Genomic DNA, 25,180 nt, shown 5'->3' on the forward strand with positions numbered 1-25,180 from the left:
AGGGGGTTGGGGGGGGGGCGTGGTTACAATTGACTGGTGCATAAATACAGAATGTTTCTAAAACATTTACATGTCTAGCTAAAGAACTTCAGCGAACACGTTATATATTACCTTTTCGGATGTGTTCGCTGAAGAGAACGCCGTATCCAAACCCTACCAGAATTCGTGACATTTTTATGTCACGCTGTTTCACTTGTATGCATTGTACAGACAAAATAACTGTATCCTCAGGTAAATGAAGTAAAATGTAGTTCACAAACACATTTTCAAAACCAAAAAACGCTTTAGAGATAGTTGATTTAGCATTTTAATAAATCCTATTACAAGCATTCCTTATCTAGGTCATAGTTGTGTTCAAATTTAATCACGTGACACCAAGATTTTCAGAAAATACCCATGTGACCTACATTTGACCTCACAAATGTAGTGATTATATTGCTGTTATTTTTTCTATTCCGAATAATTAGTAAATAACTAATAACAAATTTGGAATAAATAAATTGTTTTTACTTATCAAAAGGTATTTTCAGCCTTACTGCAATTGGATTCAACTAAATGAACAATGTGAATCTTATGCTAAAAATAGAATCCATCGACGTCATCATGGTCATGTGACCGCATTGCATCATCACACTCAATTGATTCTGGTTGACTTTACCATGGGGGTTACGCCATAACTTTAATGTGTTGTAAACATCAAAAAAATAAATATCAACATTAAAGTTATGGAAGCCAGAACTATTACAAGTCCTACTATTTTATTCTGTTTTAAACAATTATGATTATATGAAAACTGAGACATTTAAGAATTTAAAAAAAATAACTCACGAAAACATGTTCAATGGTTATTATTTAACTCTAAATTTTGAGTACAAAACAATAAATTACTTAAAACACACATAAATAATTATTGCCTTCGACGCTGTGAAACTCTTGTTGTTTACTGAAGACTATAATCCATTGACTATGACACTGATTTTCACTTAAAACGTGAATTTTACATTACAAATACTGAAAGTAACCTGAAACATTATACCGGAAATGAATAACAACGGTGTGTCCTGCAAAATATTCCAGACAAAAAAGACTTGTCAACAAATATCGGCTATTTTGCGGTTACCCGGACCTTATTTTGTCCTGACACGAGAAAAGTTTTCTCGCGATAATGTAAAGCATTGAATTACCTTTAAAAAGGCGAGGTCGACGTTGCAGGTTTAAATTCTAAGTAAAAGAATTTCAGAAAATAGAGGAAATTTAGAAGTCAACAAAAAATATAAATATGCGCGGCCAAATAGTATGTGCGGGCGCAAAAATTTTTTTTTTTTTTTTTTTTTTTCGTTTTTCGAATTTTAGGTGCGGCAAATCCGACGAACAAATGATCAATTTGTTGTGGCCTAACTGATAAATAACTAGATCCCCCCGTACAAATTGTTATCACTACATATAAGATAACCAACACAGCAGTGCCCCGGTGAACAACTTTTCGGATGGACACGGACATACAGTTCAGAAATTTATCAGGTAAATGGAAAAACATCGCAAATCGAATGAATATTTTCTAAAAAGTAGACTATGCATTGCTTTTACACTCCTTTAGTGTGCGTTATTATTTTATTCTTTTCGATTTCAAGAAGTTGATAATCCTACTTTCGATTTCAAAAGAACGTTGTTTTGCTTAAAACTGGTTGGAGGTTTACTTTTGGCTTTGCTGAACATTTAAATTCAGATTAACGACGCTGCACCTTAAACTTGCACTTTTCTACATAGAAATATTAATTGTTCGTGCCAATTGCTCTTATATATCCAACTTACACATAAGGTAGGTTTTGAAATTAGGTTTCAGATATTTGCAAATATTCTTAATTGGCCTTCCACAAAATAAGCGCTCAAAATCGGCACATAAACTGAAAGCTTCGAACTGTGTTTCCCTTCCTACATTATGCAGTGAATAAATTCCCATCCCCGAATCGAGTTTTCAGGTAGCCATTAGTCTGGGTTCTTTTTTTCTTTTTTCAATTCATTTATGTTTAGTGTGTGTCAAAAAGTGGTGGCAGAATTGTAAATTGTATGTTCTTTCATTTATAACAATATTTTGGGATACAGCTTTTATATTTTTTTTGAAAACGCCAAGGTTTCATACTATAATAGCATGCCAAAGGTGGTAAGAGTCTTCTAGCAAACTGTGCTAGTGTTACTTAAAGTCTATCTAAATGCATGGCATACATGTATCTATTCCATAGTATGCTTTATGTTGACATATCTATCTGATCTCTTCAATGTTAAGTTCAAGCTTATTTCAGCCAGTTCAAGGTCATGGTCATGTCAATATATGAAAAATAACCCAAAATATGTTTTTTTCCTATAAAATTAAACTGTTTTCCGTTTTCATTTTAATTTAAATTTAGTATGTGTCTAAAGGCGTTGACAGAATTGTAAATTATATGTTCCCTCATTTAAAACAATTGTGAATGATTGCAATAAAGCCCATTTTGTACCGTTCTTTCTACAGAAAGCTCAAAAATCCCTATTGTGGTTACACTTTCCTTATCAAACAAGCCCAGACGGGCTCTACGAAAGCAAAGCCAGAGGTCATTCAACCGCTTTTGGACTGTAACCAAACCCAATCTTCTAGACCATCATTACACTCTGGCTCTTCTCATCTTCTCAAGTCCACTTTGTTTCCAATAAACTTCCATTCTGATATCTGCCAAATATATACAGTATGAAGCCAATCGAGTGCCAAGTGATCAATAAAGTTGCTATATTCAAGACCATGTAGGTATTATACAAGCCGAAACAGTACCAGTGCCAGTGTACAGTCAAGCATATTAATAGGTTAAAACTCAATAGGTCTATAATTTAGACGGTTCAATTCTCAGTCAAGTCAATTGTGACTACAAAAATGTTTATTTAGAGCCAAACATACCACGTGTAGCTCTAATTAAGCCTACCAAGTGTCAAATAGACCAATTTGGCAGCCATTAAGCCCGTTTAGATCCAAACAAACCCATGTGCAGCTTTAAGAAAGCATACTCAGTGTAAAAACAACAACACAGTTTTGAAACCATAAAGCCCATTTAGAACCAATCAAACGCATGTGCAGCTCTCATTCAACCTACTCAGTGTCATAAAATCACATTTGGCAACCATTAAGCCTATTTATAGCCAAACAAACCCATGTGCAGCTCTAAATAAGCTTACACAGTACCCATTAGACCACATTTTGGCAAATATAAAGCCAATTTAGATCAAAACAAACCCATGTGCAGCACTAAGTAAGCATTCTAGGTGTCAAAAACACCCCATTTTGGAAACCATAAAGCCCATATAGATCCAAACAAACCCATGTGCGGCACTAAGTACCGGTATGCATACACAGTGTACATAAGACTACATTTTGGAAACCATAAAATCAAAACAAACCCATGTGCAGCTCTATGTAAGCCTACTCAGTGTCAAATATACCACAGTTTGGAAATCATCAAGCCCATTTAATTCAAAACAAACCCATGTGCAAAGTTAAGTAAGCCTATTTAGTGTCAACTTGACAACAGTTTGGAAACTATAAAGCCCATTTAGATGCAAACGAACCGATTTTCAGCTGTAAGTAAGCTTACTCAGTGTCAATTAGACCACCTTTTGGAAACCATAAAGCCTATTTAGATCCAAACAAACCCATGAACAGCTCAAAATAAGCCTACTCATTGTCAAATGGACCACATTTTGGAAACCATAAAGCCCATTTAGATCCAAACAAACCCATGTGCAGCACTAAGTCAGCACACACAGTGCCCATTAGACCACATTTTGGAAAATATTTAGCCCGTTTAGATCAAAACAAACCCATGTGCAGTTGTAAATTAGCATACAAAATGCCCATTAGACTATAGTTTTGGCAAATATAAAGCCCTTTTAGATCAAAACAAACCCATGTGCAGCTGTAAATAAGCGTACACAGTGCCCATTAGACTACAGTTTGGCAAATATAAAGCCTGTTTTGAGCCAAACAAACAATGTGCAGCACTAAATAAGAGTACTTAGTGTCAAATAGACCGCATTTTGGAAACTATAAAGCCCATTCAGACCAAAACAAACCCATGTCCAGCTCTAAGTTAGCATACACAATGCACTTAAGAGCACATTTTGGGAACGATATAGCATATTTAGATCAAAACAAACCCAAGCAAGACACATTACGGGTGATTCATATTTATATGATATGATATATTTGGCCAACGTTTTAAATTTACTTGTATATCCTATAAATGTTTTTTTCATATTTGACAAGTTTCCCTTCATTCCACATTTTAATTCAAAACATTCGACCACTTTTCAATTTCAAACTGTTTTCTCTTTAGTGTGTAAAGAGTCTTTACACATTAGTATAAATTAAATAAAATGAAGAAGAATTACAGAATTTGGCAATATCTTCAAAACGAGACTACTAGTATTAAGATCGGCAATCTCTAAAAGTAAGCTATATATTAGTGTCTCAACAACCTTTTATATATTTCAATAATGAGAGTAGATGGTGACGTAACTGTTGTCAAGGAAAATGTTCAATAAATATCATATATAAAAGTGAATTGCTTTATTTAACTACTTAAATCTAGTCCTAGATCCTCCTACTGGTTACCGTTCAGATTTCAGAATTATTTTATAGATGAAAACAAAAAAAACACTCCAACAAGGTACAATTTTATGTTATGACCTTATAATAACCATTATGTGGTCTGCTCTGTGGGTTTTATACTATAATTTTAAGCATATTATGAAATAGAAACACTGCTTGTATTTAGACATAGGTATATAGTCAAAAATTTAATTTGAAAACTCAATGGTAACGCCAATATCTGCACTTTCATTATGCAACGTGTACTGGTATGGCACAAAAACGTTTTTAGAAACTCTGACACTGTTCTCTGACCTTATATTGAAATGTATATATAAGTTCTGCAATCACACGTTGTAAATGAACATGCAATAGTAAACTTTAAAAAGGGAAGAAAATACTAAGACAATAGACAAAATATCTGAAAGATACAAGAATTTTGCGTTTTTGTATGTGACCTTAAAATGAACTTGACCTTGACATTGAAGAGATCATTCATGCATGGTTACATGAAACACATTATGAAATAGATGCACGCAATGCATTGAGAATATATACTATTGACTAAGACTTAGAGTGTGACAGTTGCACAATTTGCCTAATTATTAAGACTCTTACAGCAATATCAACACCTTTCGCACTCTGTAATGGTATAAGATCTGCACCTATTCTACAAAATCTAAAACCTTTACGTTATTAATATTGTTTAAAATGAAGGACCATACAATTTTCAATTCTGCCGCCACTTTTTGACACAAACTACACATAGATTTAAAAAAAATCAACAATATTACAGGAAAAATCAATTTTTCGGGTTCATTTCATTATTTGACCTTGAAAAAGAATAACCTTGACCTTGAAGTAGTTAAGGTTGTATGTCAATTTGAAGAACGTTATGAGAGAAGTCATATCCACGAGAATGTTTCTCCTTATATTCAAACATTACATTTTTACTGAATTGGCAATTTATAATAGCCATCTGTTTTTATCATTTTTAGCTTAATATTGACTGTTTGTACGCCATTTTGAATATCTCCATGGTTACAGGATATAGGGTGCATTCAAAATAAAATATTGAAAGAACATACATAGCAGTTCATTTTAGTACATATATAAGCTTTATATACATTATCATTTTTAAACAATAAAAGAAAGAAGCCAGTCCGATTGAGTATTTTTCTCAACAGTAGCATTTTGACCTCTAAAATGACCTTGACCTTGAAAATATAAAATGTAAATAAACTTGAATCTGAACAGAAGTGAGTGTATGTATATATTTGAAAGTTATTTAGTTTTAGTATTTACTTTCAAAATATCTTAAAAACCATTTTTTTATTATTATTTCTCATATTACAAATTTTGGCGGCCATTTTGAACGCCATCTTGAATTCAGCAAATTTGCAAGAGCCGCCATGTAGCCAAAGGCACTTTTCATAAACAATAGACATTCTCCAAACACAACATATAAAACTAATTTGTATAACATGCCGGACACTTTATTTGAGGACTTGGAACCCTGACTACATCTGATCCAAGTTATGTGTCTACAATAGTAACAATGAGTCACAAGAGTTTTTTTGAAAAACAAATGTTTTTTTTTCTGTCAAATATCGGATTATGCGGATCGGTTTCATCAGAATAAATTTAATTTTGGGTATATGATACCAATAAAACATATTTTTAATGAGGTTTTTCCAACATGAATTACATACATAAAAATACACATTTGTGACCTTGAAATAAAGGCATGTACGTAGTTTTAAATAGGTTTCCTATTGGAAACAGAGCATTTACAAAAACCGCTTATAACAATATTCGTGAAGACGATTGCAAAAACGTAGGATGTTAAGAGCACTGAGAACAATGAAAACATCAACTAGTTTTTTCCGATTGTTCGGCCAGTCCACACGCGCACGTTTCTGCGAGTTGACATACCACTAATACGGTTAGTTCTTTCAAGAGTTTAAATAAAATAATAATAGTATTTATTTCAAACGGTGAAATTGTAAGTAGCATTAGGAACATGGGAATTATATCATGGTATATAAGTGTGTAGTTGAAAAAAATGTTCTAATTTGATATTTTAATTTAGCTTAGTTTAAACTAGTTTCCATTAGCTGGGTTGTGGCAATAGCTGATAGCTTAAAAAATCATTCCGTTTCCTGGGTTGAAACCAGTACTTGTGTTCATTAAGAGAGGCCGTTAGATAGAATTCTTGATTGGGATCGAACCTCTTGGGGGAGAGGCGGACACATTTACCACTAGACTTCTCTCATCCTCTCTTTAGCTTGCTATAAAAGATATTTGGAAAGTAATTTTTAATTTGTCATGTAATATATATATATTGCTAAAATTATCAGGAAACAGCTGTGTTGGTACTCCTATGATTAAGTCAATCCCTACCTACAGGACTGGTGACCATCCAAATCTCTGCCCGGCCACTGTCCTGACACAATATCAGCACCTACCACTGTATAAAAATAGTTAATAAAATATTTCAAATCGAAACATCTCCATTCAGTAAGTCGTAATTCAAATCTCCTATACAAATGATGTGTTCAAAAGTTGTCAACATTTTTTCCAATCACTTTGAGATTTATTTTCAAAACCTGTATCTTAAACAGATGGTTTGCGATTTAAGCACAGAATACCCCATGTACGCATCTGGAGTTACAAGTCATAGCACAGACACTCAAGTTGGTCACTTTTGAGGTCCATGCTGAGTTAAAAGGGAGATAAAATCAATCCTCCGTCTTTAAAGCTTTTACCTGTCGACGTCAAAGAGGATGTTGTTGAAGTTGTCGTCTAGGTTGATTTTAGCAAATACGACCAGATCAGAGAGTTTGTCATCAATAATTTTACGAATTTATGGATTTTTTATCGTATGCTATTTATATTTAGCTTAGCAGAATACTTAAAATGCCGACTGAAAAATGGAGTTTTCAGGCCGACATCTGCAGTGCGTACAGTAAGGCAAGCGTTTACTATGCGCTAGCAAATGTTTTGTTTTGTTTCCCTGTTGCAACGCAACGCATACACTGTACGTTGGGAACCAAACGGCAAACGTTCGCCGCAAACATGTTTACTGAATGCATGGCTGATAAGAGTTACGAGGTTACAATAGTTACACTGAATTAGGAGAAAGTTTCATTAAAAACACACACATCTGTTACTCATTGTAATTATTGTAACCGCAAAGCTCTGATCAGATGTGAGCCCTGAAAACTCCATTTATCAGTAGGTTCTTTTCGATGTAACCGATGTTACCAATGTACCCGCGAAACACAATATTTCGCAATGATAACAACAGTTGTTGTTTTTTCAAATTGTCAGCAACACTCTTGCCAATTGAAACAATTGTAACCGTATAACTCAGACGGTGACCAAAAACTTGATATTTGAGTTTGAATTTTGAGGTCGTTTTTTCGATTTAACGCATTCATCGAAACAAGAGAGCCTTACAATAAACCACTGTAACCGGTGTAACTATATTTATATATAAAGGCATTGAAGCGTTAAAATATTCAGAGCATTCATTCCATGAACCGATTTAGTGCCCTTTCACAGTGCAAACGTGGGCAGGGACAAGAAATAATCAAAACGTTTCAAAACACGTTTTCAAGTTGCGGCATGTTTGAGTGTTATATGGAGTAGAGTAAATTTAAGCAGGTTTTTTTGTCCGATAGATATTAAACCAGAAATGTTTATGAATGTACAAATGAATATTATCAAACTTTTTTATTTTTGTTGTATATTTGCGTAAAAAGCAGATAACATTTTAAACAAAATCTGATAATGGTTATTTTCGTATATATTTCTTAGCTTCCAACACACCTACAAATGATAAAGGATAAATGTTTTATGTTTGCTGAGTATCTAACTAAAAAACTGTATGAAGATTTTGTGTTTTGGTCCTTCAATCCCTATGTTGCACTGTGGTAGTTCCCGTATACGAAAGACAATCACCTATATGGCAAAGTCCATTGTTCTGTCCTTGCATAATGTTTTGCGTTCGATCAAATATTTTTCATTGTTTGGCTCTCTAGCAATCTTAAACATGTACGTGTTATATATATATATGTGTGTGCTAATCAAGGAACTTAAAAAGAATGTGTAGTGTATTGTAGAAGACCCAGATATATGGTCACTTTACCTTAGATCGTGGTCAATTTTTTCGACAGCATAATAAGCCACGGTTGTGGAGACGTTTGATGGATTTTAGGGATACTCTGACAATGTTCGAGAAATTGACCACTGTTGTGGATATGGCCATATGTTTTAGTAATGTATACACCTCAGCGCTTGTCAAAAACAGTTCCAAATGTCCCTTGCACTGCTACATTCCAGATTGAATTGCGATGGGGATTTCCTGGATCAAACCTCAGGCACGTGCCTCTGCTTTAGACATTATCTACTGTAAACCCTGCTCCAAGGATGGGGAGAGTGTACCTTCTGAGTCGTACTGTATTGCCTGCGAGGAATTTATGTGCTCTAACTGCACAAGACTCCATAAAAATCAGCAAATGTCGAGCTCCCATGCTCTTCTTGTAAAGGAAAGCACGCCCATATCAATGAAAGAACAGTCAATGAAAAACGATGGAACTGAGCCTTGTGAGATCCATCCCCAAGAGGTAATCAAATACTTTTGTCTCAAGCATAAGACACTCAACTGTGGACACTGTCTAGCGGTAGAACATCGATCTTGTGATGTTGAAATTATATCTGAAGTATCAAACACATTTAAAGATAGTTCTGAGTATGGTCATATCAAAAGTTCCATAGTCGAGTTACTAAAAAATAGCCATTCCTGTTCATCTAACATAGCGCAGAACATCGAGTTTATAACTAAACTTTGCGAGGATGAGATAACTAAATTAAGAACGTTTTGGAATGAGATTCACAAATATTTCGAAAGAAGTGAAAACGATCTTCTGGAAACTATACAAAACATGAAAAATATGAATAAAGCATTGCTACACTGCCTGCAACCGAAATGCGAGTCTTTGAAGATTGAAGTACAGGAAATCAAGTCTAAACTTGAAGCACACGAAAACAACACATTTAAGCTGTTCTTAGAGGCAAAGAGGGCACAGAAAATACTCGATGGTCTCCAGGCTGCATTGGCTGACATTATGAAGAAGAATATTGTTCAGCAGTACGAATTTATAAAGGACCCTGCAACCGAAAGGCTGTTGACATCGCATTTTGGCCTTGGCGTTATTCAGAAAAAAACTGCTAGAGACATTCACACATGTAAGATGCTCTTTCGTTTGTACTAGTATGTCTAAATGCTTCCGAAAAGGAAGACAAACACATTCAAATTGCACCGTTTTTAAATGACTATCATATATTCTGTTTTCCGGACAAGACGGCAAACCATTCAATCGGCACACGTTTCTTTTGGTGCTAAGTCGATACGTCACCACATTTTTCGCGCTGTCAGATTTGATACCAAGATAACTTGGAAATGCATCATTTACATGCTCATGTATTCAAGCCATAAGGGTTTTAGTTTTGGTCAATAACAACTCTTTTTCACTGAAATATTTATAGAACTACTATCATTGTTGTTGTTTTTTTGTTTATTTATCGATATTTGAAACTTGTTTTCTGAACCCGGTACGAGGCTTTTTAAACCATTTAAATTATTTTGATATATCATTTCAAATTGTGCACATATCATATGGGGTCACATGCCATCATAATTTTATACTTTATACTAAAACTTTCATAGTTAAAATAACGAAACATTTGCCAAAATATTCTGCAAATTTGTAATAAAGTTACGTCGGCAAACTACACGGATTTTTGACAAAGTGGTTTGGAACGTTGTTTGATGACTGTTTTGACATGCACATCCTGTCAATCTTTGAAAACAGGTGTAAAACCAGAAGATGTAAGGTCCGACACTGGCAGCAGTTTTAACTTTGGTGCAGGAAGATCCCAAAGCACTCTTTGCTTCGAATTTGGAACAGGTTCCTCAACGGCCTCTAAACCCACAGGGACAGGATTCCAGTTTGGAGATGGCACTGCTGGAACAGCTAAGCCAGCATCCGGATTCACATTTGGAGCTCCAACTACCACTGCTGCTTCCTCTGTAGCAAGTTTGTCATCTGGTGGTGATTCATCAACTGCTTCTAAACCCTCTGGCTCAGGATTCCAGTTTGGAGGTTCCTCAACTGATTCAGCAAATTCAGCTTCAGGATTTACATTTGGAACACCTACCACTGTTCCAACAGGTTCAGGATTTGTATCCGGATCTTCAACAGCTACAACTAAGGCTGCCACGACTACAACTACTACAACATCTAAAACTGGGTTTACCTTTCGCTCTTCTGGCTCTTCATCTGGATTTGAGTTTGGTTCAACAGCTGTCTCTGTCTCAACTTCTTCAGCTTCTTCAAGCACTTCAGAATTAAATGCTGTTGTTTCTACTGTCGAAAGTACAAAGGATTCTTCAGGCACCAGTATTTTTGGAACAAAAACTTCAACAACCACAGCTGGTATTTTTGGTGGAGCAGCTTCAAGTAGTATCTTTGGAGCAAAGACAACATCTGAAATAAGAGGCGTATTTGGATCTTCTTCTGTATTTACACAATCAACTGGAGATGGTAAACAAGGACTTGTCTTTGGCGGTGGAGCAAGTAAGGCTGTTGAAACACTGAAATCCACAACAGAAGGTGGACCCAAAAGTGCTGGATTTGATACGAAAACTGAAATGAAAGACAAAGTTAATAATGGTGAAAGTCTTCTAGCCAAGTTCCTGTCTAGTCCGGATAGTTGGAAATGTGAAACATGCCTGATCTCAAATGATGGTGAGGCAAGTAAATGTGTTGCATGCGGTACAGAAAAATCAGAATCTACAGGGTCTGTTTTACAAGAAATGGGAACAACTGGTGCTGGAAAATCGGCCTTCAGTGTTGGTTCAGTATTTGGACAGGCAGAAACACAACCATCAGCCTTTAACTTTGGCCAGGCTGCTAGCACTGATAAGAAATCTGATGAAGGTTTCAAGTTCACGATTGCTCCAGGATCTAATACTCATTCTTCACAGCCAGCAGCATCATTGGGATCTGGTTTTAATTTTTCAATGAGCATGACTCCATTGAAGAAAGATAGTCCAACAAAGTTGTCAGGTTTAAAATCTTCAGGTATAACATCTCAAAAAAGCTCAGAAAATAATGAAGAGGATTACTATGTAAACAAAGAAAGCGATGACTGCCATATTCATTTTGAGCCAGTTATTGCTCTGCCTGATACGGTTGAAGTGAAAACAGGTGAAGAAGATGAAGAAGTGATATTTAAACACAGGGCTAAGTTGTTCAGATTTCTGAAAGGAGAGTGGAAAGAGAGAGGACTAGGTGATGTTAAGATTCTCTACCAGCCTAATGTAAACAAAGCGAGAATTCTGATGCGGAGAGAGCAGATACTGAAGATCTGCTGTAACCACTATGTCACCCCTGATTTGAAGCTTCAGCCAATGCCTAATAGCAAGGGAGCAGTTCTGATTTGGTCGGCAGTGGACTTTGCTGATGGTGAAGGGACTTATGAAAAGTTTTCAATTAAATTCAAGAATCAAGAAATTGCGAAACAATTTGAAAAAGCTATTGACGATGCCAAGGGTAAACTGACAGGAGCAAAGCCAAAGGTCCAACAGCCTGTTGTTTCACCTAAAGTTGAATCACTTGGAGCTTTAGATGACAATGGTGGTGATGTGGAGATAACTCAAGTAGAAAAAGCTACTCCAGAAGAAATTGAGAAAGCCAGGAAGCTGATGTTGCCCGATCATTTCTATATGTACACAAGATTGCCAGACTGCCGTGGATGTCTTGGTTGTGACGACGGTGCTGGGCAATATTGTCACCAGGCAGAAGATCAGCGTGGTGAAGTGGGCAATGATTATGAAGATGGTGACGATGATGAAGATGATGATGATGATGATGATGATGATGATGATGATGATGATGATGATGATGATGATGATGATGATGACGACGATGATGATTATGAAGATGAGGATGAGGGTGAAGAAGAAAGTTATGAAGCTACTGGTATTTTTTTTAATCTAGAGATGTTCTTGGTTTAAAATAATGTCTCTTTGTCAATAATTAAATCTCAAATGTTTGTTGACCATTGTCTTGAACTGACTAGCAGACTAAATGACTTATGAATGTTAGGTTTGAATATCATATCATTTTTTAGCTCACCTTAGCCGTAGGCTGAGGGTGAGGTATAAGGATCGATGAAGATGACATAGGCCTAAAAAATAAAATACATTTGGTTCGGGTTACCCGATCCTACCTACGGAATAGGCGCCGACCCTAACGTTTTTATAGTCAGTTTGAAAAAAAAAATGAAAAACAAAAAAAATAATATTTTTTTTCTTTTTTTTTTTGCTTTTCAATATGTAGTTTAAAACCTTAATTGCTTATATAGAAGATAACTTTAACACCATTCTCCAATGATGAAAATGACATTCTTATATAAAGCCTAATAAAACAAAAATAAAAAAAAATAAAAAGCCTACCTACCCTACCTATTTTTGAAAAGGATGTAACCCTAACCAAACAATTTTTTTTTTAGGCCATACCTCTCTTGACTTAACTTATTATTTAGTAAGAGATTATGGAGACCTTTCATTGGATCACGTTTAGGACCCCTGGGGTCAAGGTCACTGTTACTAAAAATTAGAAAACGATTGAAACTGAATAACGATAGGTAGGGATGACATTTTTTGACCAACTTTGGTATGCAGGACTTCCATGGGATTGCATTTCGAGCCCCTGTGGTCAAGGTAAGTGTTACTAAAATTGGAAAAAAAACTGAATCTGAATCTCGCAATGACAGCATCAGTTCTTTTGGTAATCATTGAAACCTGGTTTTGTTGCATTATGTTGATTTGAAACTACCAGCAGGGAAATATTGTTACTTAGCTTTTACCTTAAGGCTAGTTTGAATAACTTGGCGATTAAATTGCTTCCCTATTACTCCACAGATCAGCCTGGGACCAAGTCGGGAGAGGGAGTGTTGGGTTCAGATGGTGGGTTGTTGTTTGGTGGGGGATCGGCTGGTGGGTTCTCCTTTGCATCGCTGGCTAAAACCTCTCCTCAGACTAGCTTCAAGCCAGGTAATGGTTTGAAATAAGGGTTTTTCTGTGCAAGCTTGTCTGTTTTTTCAGAAGAAAGTAGAACTTTATGGTTGCCTTGGTGCTCACAAAGTGTGATATATTGTGATCTTGCATTGAAACAAATAATTTTATTATTATTAGCTTGACTATTCGAAGAATAAGGAGAGCTATACTACTCACCCAAGCGTCGGCGTCACCCCTTGGTTAAGGTTTTGCATGCAAGCACACATAGGTAAATATCTCAGCAACTACTTGAGGTATTGCATTGAGACTTTATACAATGGTACTCAAGCATTGAGACTTTAAACAATGGTACTCAACCATCCAACCTACATGTACTTAATTAACCAAGTTTAATAACTCTACTTTGCATTTAATGCCAATAATAGGCCTTTATCATTTGACTTAGAAATTCTGGTTAAGGTTTTGCATGTAAGCACACATTGGTTAATATCTCAGCAACTACTTGAGGTATTGCATTGAGACTTGATACAATGGTACTCAACCATCCAATCTACTTAATTAACTAAGTTAGATAACTCTAGTTTGCATTTAATGCAAATAATAGGCCTTTATTATTTGACTTAGAAATTCTGGTTAAGGTTTTGCATGCAAGCACACATAGGTTTATATCTCAGCAACTGCTTGAGGTATTGCATTGAGACTTGATACAATGGTACTCAACCATCCAACCTACTTAATTTACCAAGTAAGATAACTCTAGTTTGCATTTAATGCAAATAAATGGCCGTTATTATTCAACTCAGAAATTCTGGTTAAGGTTTTGCATGCAAGCACACATAGGTTAATATCTCAGCAAATGCTTGAGGTATTGTATTGAGACTTGATACAATGATACTTAACCATCCAACGTACTTAATTCACCAAGTTAGATAACTCTAGTTTGCATTTAATGCAAAAAATTGCCCTTTATTATTCGACTCAGAAATTCTGGTTAAGGTTTTGCATGTAAGCACACATAGGTTAATATCTCAGCAACTACTGGATGTATTGCATTGAGACTTTATAAAATGGTACGCAACCATCCAATTTACTTAAATAACCAAGTAAGATAACTTTAGTTTGCATTAAATTCTAATAATGGCCCCCTTTTTTATTTGACATAGAAATTCTGGCTAAGGTTTTGCATGTAACCACTTTTAAGGCAATACCTTAGCGAATACATCATGTATTGCATTGAAACTTTACACACAGGCTCCCAACCATTAAACCTTCTTATTTAATCAAGTAAGATAACTTTATCTTTCATATTATATAATTTTTGCCCCTTTATTATGCAACTTAGAAATTCTGGTTAAGGTCTTGTATGTTAGCACACATAGGATAATATCTCAGCAACTACTTGATGTATTGCATTGAGACTTTATACAATGGTATTCAACCACCCAACCTAATTGAATAACCAAGTTAGATAACTGTGTTTTGCAAATAATGGGCCTTTATTATTACACTAAAAAATTCTGGTTAAAATTTTGCATGTAACCACATTTATGTTAATATCTCCGCACATCATGTATTGCATTGAAATCTAATCTAACAGTGATCTATGCATGTTTGCCAAAACTTTTCAATCCTTACACTGAAAAGTGGCGGAATAGTCGAGCGCGCTGTCTCTGTGACAGCTCTTGTTTTATTATATGTTTTAAAAGAATATAAAATGAAAGTTAATTGTAGAAAAGAACATTTTAAGGAAAATGTGAATCTGTATCATGATACTGTCGTTTTCTGATTCCGTATCATGCAAGTACCGCGGAACTACTTTCGCGTTGCTTAAAATAGCATGACAAAAAACTTGTAAAACCTGTCAACTTTTTAATACATTAAATTATCTAACTTAACTCACCCTCCAGAAGCATGTAAATATTCAAGAACATGGTTCTCATGTTCTTCAAAGAACCATGAGGATAAGCAATAAGCAGAGAACACATCCAATCTACTTAGACAGCTACTTCAGTGAACTAGTTGTTTGCCATTTCGAAGTTCATAAATTGTTGCATTATCCATGTTTATTCCATGTTTATTATCATAATTATTATCATAAATATGAGCAGCTCGTCAATACAAAGAAGAAGGCGAATTCGCGTTATCGATAGAGATAGCGATTGACTCATGAACTTTTCCGTTCAATTTTGCATATTATGATCGTCAAAAAGTCCCACTAATATTTACTTTGTTAAAAATGGCCGCGTTGCGTCTACAGGAAATGACGATTTGTGTATACTCGTAAAATAAGTACCGTTTTTGTTGTTGTTTTTTGTGTTGTGACCTTTAATAATTGTTTTCGTATTAGCAATTTGTTAATATTGCTGAAACATAACATATTTTGTTCTTATTTTGCTCAATAAAGTGAATTCTGTAACTTCTGACTTCGTTTCGCTGTAAATTTAAATCATATTGAAACCGAAAAATAAAAAGGAATAATTAAATAAGCAGGTATACAATAAATGGAATATTACGATAAAACGCTTTTCTTGTGACCTGCATCACGTCTCGTTTGGTGAGTAAACTACGGTCTTGACAGATACATGTTTACACACCGAACTGAGCGTGCGTGATACAGATCACCAGAAAAGCGTCCTATCATAATATCCCCTATTTAACATCAGTAAATGATATTTCATTGAAATATTGTCCTTTTGGGAATTAAAGTTTGGTTTTAAATTTGAGAACAGAGCGTTTTTATAACACTGTTAAATCTCTGTATAAACCAAAGGAAAGCATAATAAATTGTCATCTTACACTTAGACAAAGAATTTTTTTTTAATTTCATGCTTACAGAATTATTCAGCAAAATCAATATTTCAGCCAATTGATGTCATGCCCAAAATGACTTTTCTTCCTAGCATGGTGTGCGCTTTCAATTGATTTTCACAGAAAAAATGGCTTAAATGAGTGAAAAACAGAAAAAAAATCAAATTTGATAACCGCACTGTTTATAACAGTGAATGTATGAGGATATAATCCAAATTAACTTTCAATAAAGAAGGGAAAAGCAAAAGTAATAATGATGTTTTATTTCCCTCTTTAAGAAGCAGTAATCTTAGTCTTATGGTAATTAAGCATCAGACATTAGTTACTTACTATTTCAACCTCGGTACCAGCCTTAAAATAAATAATAAACAAAATGTGCATTTCTGTGAAAAGGCATGGTTGATTTCAGATCCTGATAAGCCATTCCACTGGCAGGGAGCAGGAAAGCAGCTTTTTGGAAGTTCAGCAGGGGGCGGCCATTCAGATGAAGAGGGGGAAGTTCAGCAGGGGGAAGACCCACAGTTTGAGCCTGTAGTCGCCCTGCCCGACTTGGTGGAGGTGAAAACAGGTATTTGGAAAAAATGTACTGAAATATGAAGGAGTAAACAGAAGGGGTATTTTAATGAGGGAGGAGAAGTTTTGGAAGTATGTGTGGGTTTGTGTGTGTGTGTGGGGGGGGTATTTAGATAGGGACTGGTGGAACTTCAGCGAGTGGAACAGTGTATTTTGAGCCTTTTTCCCCCCGGCCCTATCTTGTGAAGTTGAAAATAGTCAAGTGGGGGTATGGGAGAAAAAATAATACTTTGAAGGATGGAAACACAGGCAATTTATTATAATGAAATAGGAGGAGATTGAACGGTAAAAAGAAGGAATCACAGAAGTTTACAATTTATCTTGGGGAATAAAAACAGAATAAATGAACCAGATGGGTTAAACTAGTTACATTCATGTTGTTAAGAATAGGATTTTTGATTCTGGGAACATATTTAGTTGACCCCTGATGTTTTTGTTTTGGTTTGCAGGAGAGGAAGATGAAGTTGCTGTCTTCAGCCAGAGGTCAAAATTGTTTCGATTTGACAAGGATGCCAATCAATGGAAAGAGAAAGGCATCGGAGAAATGAAGATCCTCAAACATAAATCTACTGGTAGGTGTAACATTCACAATTGTAAAGGATTATAATTGTAAAGGTTACATATCATTTCTTTGAAACTGTATGATGAAAAATTCTTTGTTTATTAGTGTGAAATTAGAAACTTCCTACTATGAATCTAGCATATTACTGTACTCTAGCCAGTCTTACCTAAAATAGTAATTATTTACCTTCTAGATATGTTTCAGTGAACTGGACAAACTTAACCCTGATCACTTTCTTACAGGCAAGTACCGCCTCTTGTTGCGTCGAGAACAGGTGTATAAGCTAGCATGTAACCATGCCCTCACAGCGGACATGAATTTTGAGCCACTAAAAACATCTGAGACGTCTTGGATCTGGCATGCACAGGATTACACTGAGAGCCAACCCAGGCTGGAACAGTTTGCTCTTAAGTTTAAGGTAAGTTTTAGCTATTGATAAACTTTTCCCATGTTTCACTGGGCTTGCTTGCCTGGATACCTTTTATCCAGTGAATGTTTCTTTATTAGCTTAGAAGAAACTCAAAATTGAGGTATTATCATAGCCCTGGTGTCGTCAATAGTAACCTTGGCAGGAGCTAAAAGAGCAATTATTAAAACACTTAAAATAGCAATAAGGCCTAAAAAAACACTTATTCAGTTTACCAGACCTTACCATATATATTTTTATAGTCTGTTGGTAAAACAAATATAAATAAAAATCTTTGTTAAGTGTGTGTTTTAAAACCCTTTAAAGTTTTATACAGAAGCTTAATGAATTTCATTTATCTGTTTACAGAATGTTGACCTTGCAAGATCATTCAAAAACAAAATTGATGAGATACAGCAGGAATTACGAAGTTGAAGAAATTGGGTGAGTTTTGAAGGTTATCTGGTAGTGAAATTCTGTGAAATCATTTTTATTTGTGGGCTTTAAATTTTGTGGGGTTTTTTGGATTTTTTTTTAATCGAAACTGTGATCCTAAATTGTCTGCAAAGTCATCATGCGCCTATATCGGGCTATGTATCATCTACGTCAGGCAGTTTATGACACTACAATGGGACAATATGTCAATTAGCAAAGATAACCATATCAATTATCGCCTGATTGGTAATTTAAGGGTCATAGATAAAAGTGCAAGGATATAAAATAGTGAAGCCATTGAATTTCAATTAAGAAATGAGGCGGATCCATGGTCTAGTTGTAACACTTGACTATCAATCCAGGGGTTGCAGGTTCGATCGCCTGTCACATCACTAAAAATACTTATCATCTTCTGGGAGGGACTTTAAATGGGGGTCCTGTGTGACAGTGCCATACACTGGTGCACATTTAAAGAACCAGGGTAGCTCTAACCAGGGTTACATTCTGTCTGTGCACTATGCTCTAACAATCTTAATTGAGCACTCACCGAATGGGCAAGGCCCAAGTGCGAGCATAAATAAGCTTACACACACATTTCAATAAAGTACTTTTGCAAACAATGAAAACATTGTAAGGGTGTTTAATTAAAAATCAATTAAATATTTGATTAAAAACACAAAATAAAGTGGCGACACTCACACATTTGAGGTTAAAAATTAGCACTTTATTCATGTGCAGCACAGGAGGTTGATAATCAGCTTGTTTTATTGTTTCCGGCAATTTCATACAAAAACACTGCATTAAAGTACTAATAATTGACTTTAGTTTATTATCATTAAGGTTAAATAATTTATAATATAAAATATATTAACAGTAAAATGATTTAGGTACATCATGTACTGACAAGTTGTTTACTGCTCCCATGTATATTCATGTGAATACATGTATACTCTTTTACATAGGTTTGATTTCAGTCTTGTAGGTCAAATTTTCATTGGAATCTTGAATTCCTGGATCAGCCAACCCAAGAAATCCATGAAAATTAATGTCCCACAAATATTTATGATTTTACATTGTGATGCATTTTGACTAGAATAATGTTGGTATTTGAACTGGTTTCATATGTAGAAAAAGACTACTCCAATAATGATATTACAAACAAGTTGTTTGGCATTGAAATATTTCAAAATAGGTCTATTCATTCCGAGTTCAGTTCAACAAAAAAAAACCAGTGCAAGGATTTAATTGATGGTGTATTTTTGGTCATTTATTTACATATTTGCAGGCATTTCCTTTCAATGATACCATAGTTATGCATCAAAATTAAACATTCATGGTTGATGTTTGTCAGATAGCAGATAGTAGCTATTGGTAAATGACCAGTTACAATCACAGATACATAGCAATTTGGTAATTGACAGTTGCTGTAACAGTTAATTGCTGTTGGTTATTGTCCAGTCAAAGTTACAGATACATAGACATTGGTTTTAACCAGTCACTGGTACAGATGCATAGCCATCGGAATTGACCAGTCACTGGTACATATACATAGCAATTTGAATTGACCAGTCACTGGTATAGATACATAGCCAATGGTAACTAACCAGTCATTGGTACAGATACATAGCCAATGGTAATTGACCAGTCACTGGTACAGATACATAGCCAATGGTAATTGACCAGTCACTGATACAGATACATAGCCAATGGTGATTGACCAGTCACTAGTACACAGTCACTGGTACAGATACATAGCCAATGGTGATTGACCAGTCACTGGTACAAAAACATAGCCACTGGTACAGATACATAGCCAATGGTGATTGACAAGTCACACACAGAGTGGAGATACATAGCTGTTGGTAATTGACCAAAGATTCATATACATTGCTGTTGGTAGTTGACCAGTAACAAATACATAACTGTTGGTAATTGACCAGTAACAAATACATAGTTGTTGGTAGTTGACCAGTAACAAATACATAGCTTTTGGTAGTTGACTAGTAACAAATACATTGCTGTTGATAATTGACCTGTCACAGATGCAGATACATTGCTATTGGTAATTGACCAGTCACAGATGCAGTTACATATCTGTTGGCAATTGACCAGTAGCAAATATATAGTTGTTGGTTATTGACCAATCACAGATGCAGATACATTGCTGTTGCTAATTGACCAGTGACAGATACAAAATGGTGTTTGAAAATCAAACTCCATTTACTATGGATAATCAAATTGAATCATACCCAGCATTTTAATTTACTGTCAAACTATAATTGAATGATCATAATGTCATTACAGATACATAGCCATTAGTAAATGACCAGTCCCATTAACAGATACATAGCCATTAGTAATTGACCAGTCTCAACTACAGATACATAGCCATTAGTAATTGACCAGTCTCAACTACAGATACATAGCCATTAGAGATTGACCAGTCTCAATTACAGATACATAGCCATTAGTAATTGACCAATCTCAACTACAGATACATAGCCATTAGTAAATGACCAGTCTCAATTACAGATACATAGCCATTAGTAATTGACCAGTCTCAACTACAGATACATAGCCATTTGAGATTGACCAGTCTCAACTACGGATACATAGCTATTAGTAATTGACCAGTCTCAACTACAGATACATAGCCATTAGTAATTGACCAGTCTCAACTACAGATACATAGCCATTAGTAATTGACCAGTCTCAACTACAGATACATAGCCATTAGAGATTGACCAGTCTCAATTAGAGATACATAGCCATTAGTAATTGACCAGTCTCAACTACAGATACATAGCCATTAGTAAATGACCAGTCTCAATAACAGATACATAGCCATACGTAATTGACCAGTCTCAACTACAGATACATAGCCATTAGTAGTTGACCAGTCCATTAGTAGTTGACCAGTCTCAATTACAGATACATAGCCATTAGTAATTGACCAGTCTTAATAACAGATACATAGCCATAAGTAATTGACCAGTTTCAATTACAGATACATAGCCAAAAGTAATTGACCAGTTTCAATTACAGATACATAGCTATAAGTAATTGTCCTGTTACGGTACAGAAATATAGCTTTTGGTAAAAGATATGTTGGCAATAACAAAATCAGTCTATGAATAATATGATAATATTTTGTAAAACAGTCATAGCATTATTACGGTAGCATTAAGCAATAGATTACTTGTTAAAGACCTTACAAAGTATTAACTTTTAATGTTGGTGACATATCACATTAAACATGTATATAAAAGCACCTTTTACTTCATTTTCAAACAAATACCAGATGTTTAAACCATTCATGCGCACTACTTAATGTATTCCATTTATTTTTGTTAACAAATAGCAATGAATCACTTTGCTATCTGCATGACAGTTTGTGGCAAAAAATAAAGTAAAAGGGAAATGTGATTACACCCTGTTAGAATTGATACATTATGCATTTGTAAAAACAAATTCAAATCATGATTTAATTTTTCAATCATGTTTGAGAGTTAAACCAAGACCTAACATTAAAGCTCACATAACAGTATATCAACTTGATTGAGACTTTTAATCGTCTATTAGCTTTTTTTGTCACAAAGAACATGTTAGTGGCAAGCCACAGTTTTTCAACACTTTGCTTGTGATGTTGAACATTTTATTGTTTCAAAAAGCACAAAGTGCTTTTTTACCTGTGAATGATTACCTTTTTGAAAAGGTAATTAAAATTAATGTGGGTAACCACAATGATGTGGATAAAATTTCATCGGATGCATTCTTAATTGCCTAATTGTAAACACCATTTGGTGCTGACTTTGGAATTACTGAAATATTCATTCCCTGGTAAGAATGGTCAAATTTTTAAGACACTTTCTCCATTGGAAGATTGGTCTAGTTGTAAGGAAACTGTCTGTATGGATGATAGTGGTCTAGATGTAACGAAACTGTCTGTATGGGTGAGAGTGGTCTAGTTGTAATGAAACTGTCTGTATGGATGTGAGTGGTCTAGTTGTAAGGAAACTGTCTTTATGGGTGAGAGTGGTCTAGTTGTAAGGAAACTGCCTGTATGGGTGAGAGTGGTCTAGTGGTAAGGAAACTGTCTGTATGGATGATAGTGGTCTAGTTGTAAGGAAACTGTCTGTATGGGTGAGAGTGGTCTAGTTGTAAGGAAACTGTCTGTATGGATGATAGTGGTCTAGTTGTAAGGAAACTGTCTGTATGGGTGAGAGTGGTCTAGTTGTAATGAAACTGTCTGTATGGATGATAGTGGTCTAGTTGTAAGGAAACTGTCTCCATGTGTGAGAGTGGTTTAGTTGTAAGGAAACTGTCTGTATGGGTGTGAGTGGTCTAGTTGTAAGGAAACTGTCTGTATGGGTGAGAGTGGTCTAGTTGTAAGGATACCATCTGTATGGGTGAGAGTGGTCTAGTTGTAAGGAATCTGTCTGTATGGGTGAGAGTGGTCTAGTTGTAAGGAAACTGCCTGTATGGGTGAGAGTGGTCTAGTTGTAGGGAAACTGCCTGTATGGGTGAGAGTGGTCTAGTTGTAATGAAACTGCCTGTATGGGTGAGAGTGGTCTAGTTGTAATGAAACTGCCTGTATGGATGATAGTGGTCTAGTTGTAAGGAAACTGCCTGTATGGGTGAGAGTGGTCTAGTTGTAGGGAAACTGCCTGTATGGGTGAGAGTGGTCTAGTTGTAATGAAACTGCCTGTATGGGTGAGAGTGGTCTAGTTGTAAGGAAACTGCCTGTATGGGTGAGAGTGGTCTAGTTGTAATGAAACTATCTGTATGGGTGAGAGTGGTCTAGTTGTAAGGAAACTGTCTGTATGGGTGAGAGTGGTCTAGTTGTAAGGAAACTGTCTGTATGGGTGAGAGTGGTCTAGTTGTACGGAAACTGTCTGTATGGGTGAGAGTGGTCTAGTTGTAAGGAAACTATCTGTATGGGTGAGAGTGGTCTAGTTGTAAGGAGACTGCCTGTATGGGTGAGAGTGGTTTAGTTGTAAGGAAACTGTCTGTATGGGTGAGAGTGGTCTAGTTGTAAGGAAACTGCCTGTATGGGTGAGAGTGGTCTAGTTGTAAGGAAACTATCTGTATGGGTGAGAGTGGTCTAGTTGTAAGGAAACTATCTGTATGGGTGTGAGTGGTCTAGTTGTAAGGAAACTATCTGTATGGGTGAGAGTGGTCTAGTTGTAAGGAAACTATCTGTATGGGTGAGGGTGGTCTAGTTGTAAGGAAACTGTCTGTATGGGTGAGAGTGGTCTAGTTGTAAGGAAACTGTCTGTATGGGTGAGGGTGGTCTAGTTGTAAGGAAACTGTCTGTATGGATGTGAGAGTGGTCTAGTTGTAAGGAAACTGCCTGTATGTGTGAGAGTGGTCTAGTTGTAAGGAAACTGCCTGTATGGGTGAGAGTGGTCTACTTGTAAGGAAACTGCCCGTATGGGAGAGAGTGGTCTAGTTGTAATGAAACTGTCTGTATGGGTGAGAGTGGTCTAGTTGTAGCGAAACTGCCTGTATGTGTGAGAGTGGTCTAGTTGTAAGGAAACTGTCTCCATGTGTGTGAGTGGTCTAGTTGTAAGAAAACTGTATGTGTGAGAGTGGTCTAGTTGTAAGGAAACTGTCACCATGTGTGAGAGCGGTCTAGTTGTAAGGAAACTGTCTCCATGTGTGAGAGTGGTCTAGTTGTAAGGAAACTGCCTGTATGGGTGAGAGTGGTCTAGTTGTAAGGAAACTATCTGTATGGGTGAGAGTGGTCTAGTTGTAAGGAAACTGTCTCCATGTGTGAGAGTGGTCTAGTTGTAAGGAAACTGCCTGTATGGGTGAGAGTGGTCTAGTTGTAATGAAACTGTCTGTGTGGGTGAGAGTGGTCTAGTTGTCTAGTTGTAGGGAAACTGTCTCCATGTGTGAGAGTGGTCTAGTTGTAATGAAACTATCTGTATGGGTGAGAGTGGTCTAGTTGTAGGGAAACTGTATGTGTGAGAGTGGTCTAGTTGTAAGGAAACTGTCTCCATGTGTGAGAGTGGTCTAGTTGTAAGGAAACTGTATGGGTGAGAGTGGTCTAGTTGTAAGGAAACTGCCTGTATGGGTGAGAGTGGTCTAGTTGTAATGAAACTGTATGTGTGAGAGTGGTCTAGTTGTAAGGAAACTGTATGTGTGAGAGTGGTCTAGTTGTAAGGAAACTGTCTCCATGTGTGAGAGTGGTCTAGTTGTAAGGAAACTGTATGTGTGAGAGTGGTCTAGTTGTAAGGAAACTGTATGTGTGAGAGTGGTCTAGTTGTAAGGAAACTGTATGTGTGAGAGTGGTCTAGTTGTAAGGAAACTGTCACCATGTGTGAGAGCGGTCTAGTTGTAAGGAAACTGTCTCCATGTGTGAGAGTGGTCTAGTTGTAAGGAAACTGTCTGTATGGGTGAGAGTGGTCTAGTTGTAAGGAAACTATCTGTATGGGTGAGAGTGGTCTAGTTGTACGGAAACTATCTGTATGGGTGAGAGTGGTCTAGTTGTAAGGAAACTGTCTCCATGTGTGAGAGTGGTCTAGTTGTAAGGAAACTGCCTGTATGGGTGAGAGTGGTCTAGTTGTAATGAAACTGTCTGTGTGGGTGAGAGTGGTCTAGTTGTCTAGTTGTAGGGAAACTGTCTCCATGTGTGAGAGTGGTCTAGTTGTAATGAAATTGCCTGTATGGGTGAGAGTGGTCTAGTTG

General features: G+C 36.0%; 1 protein-coding gene across 1 annotated transcript in view; it reads left to right on the top strand.

The window, feature by feature from the left end:
• Positions 1 to 1,479: 1,479 nt before the first annotated feature.
• The window catches only part of LOC128210202 (E3 SUMO-protein ligase RanBP2-like), a 29,544-nt gene continuing 5,843 nt past the window's right edge, over positions 1,480 to 25,180 (top strand). Inside the window, exons 1-8 of the mRNA XM_052914390.1 lie at positions 1,480 to 1,521; positions 8,960 to 9,865; positions 10,492 to 12,663; positions 13,608 to 13,739; positions 16,921 to 17,079; positions 17,534 to 17,656; positions 17,889 to 18,064; positions 18,422 to 18,496. Of these exons, the coding sequence (XP_052770350.1) occupies positions 8,971 to 9,865; positions 10,492 to 12,663; positions 13,608 to 13,739; positions 16,921 to 17,079; positions 17,534 to 17,656; positions 17,889 to 18,064; positions 18,422 to 18,487 (3,723 nt within the window). The 5' untranslated portion in view covers positions 1,480 to 1,521; positions 8,960 to 8,970 and the 3' untranslated portion in view covers positions 18,488 to 18,496. The remainder of the gene's footprint in view (positions 1,522 to 8,959; positions 9,866 to 10,491; positions 12,664 to 13,607; positions 13,740 to 16,920; positions 17,080 to 17,533; positions 17,657 to 17,888; positions 18,065 to 18,421; positions 18,497 to 25,180) is intronic.

The sequence above is a fragment of the Mya arenaria genome, chromosome 12, assembly GCF_026914265.1.
Source record: "Mya arenaria isolate MELC-2E11 chromosome 12, ASM2691426v1".
Lineage (NCBI taxonomy): Eukaryota > Metazoa > Mollusca > Bivalvia > Myida > Myidae > Mya > Mya arenaria.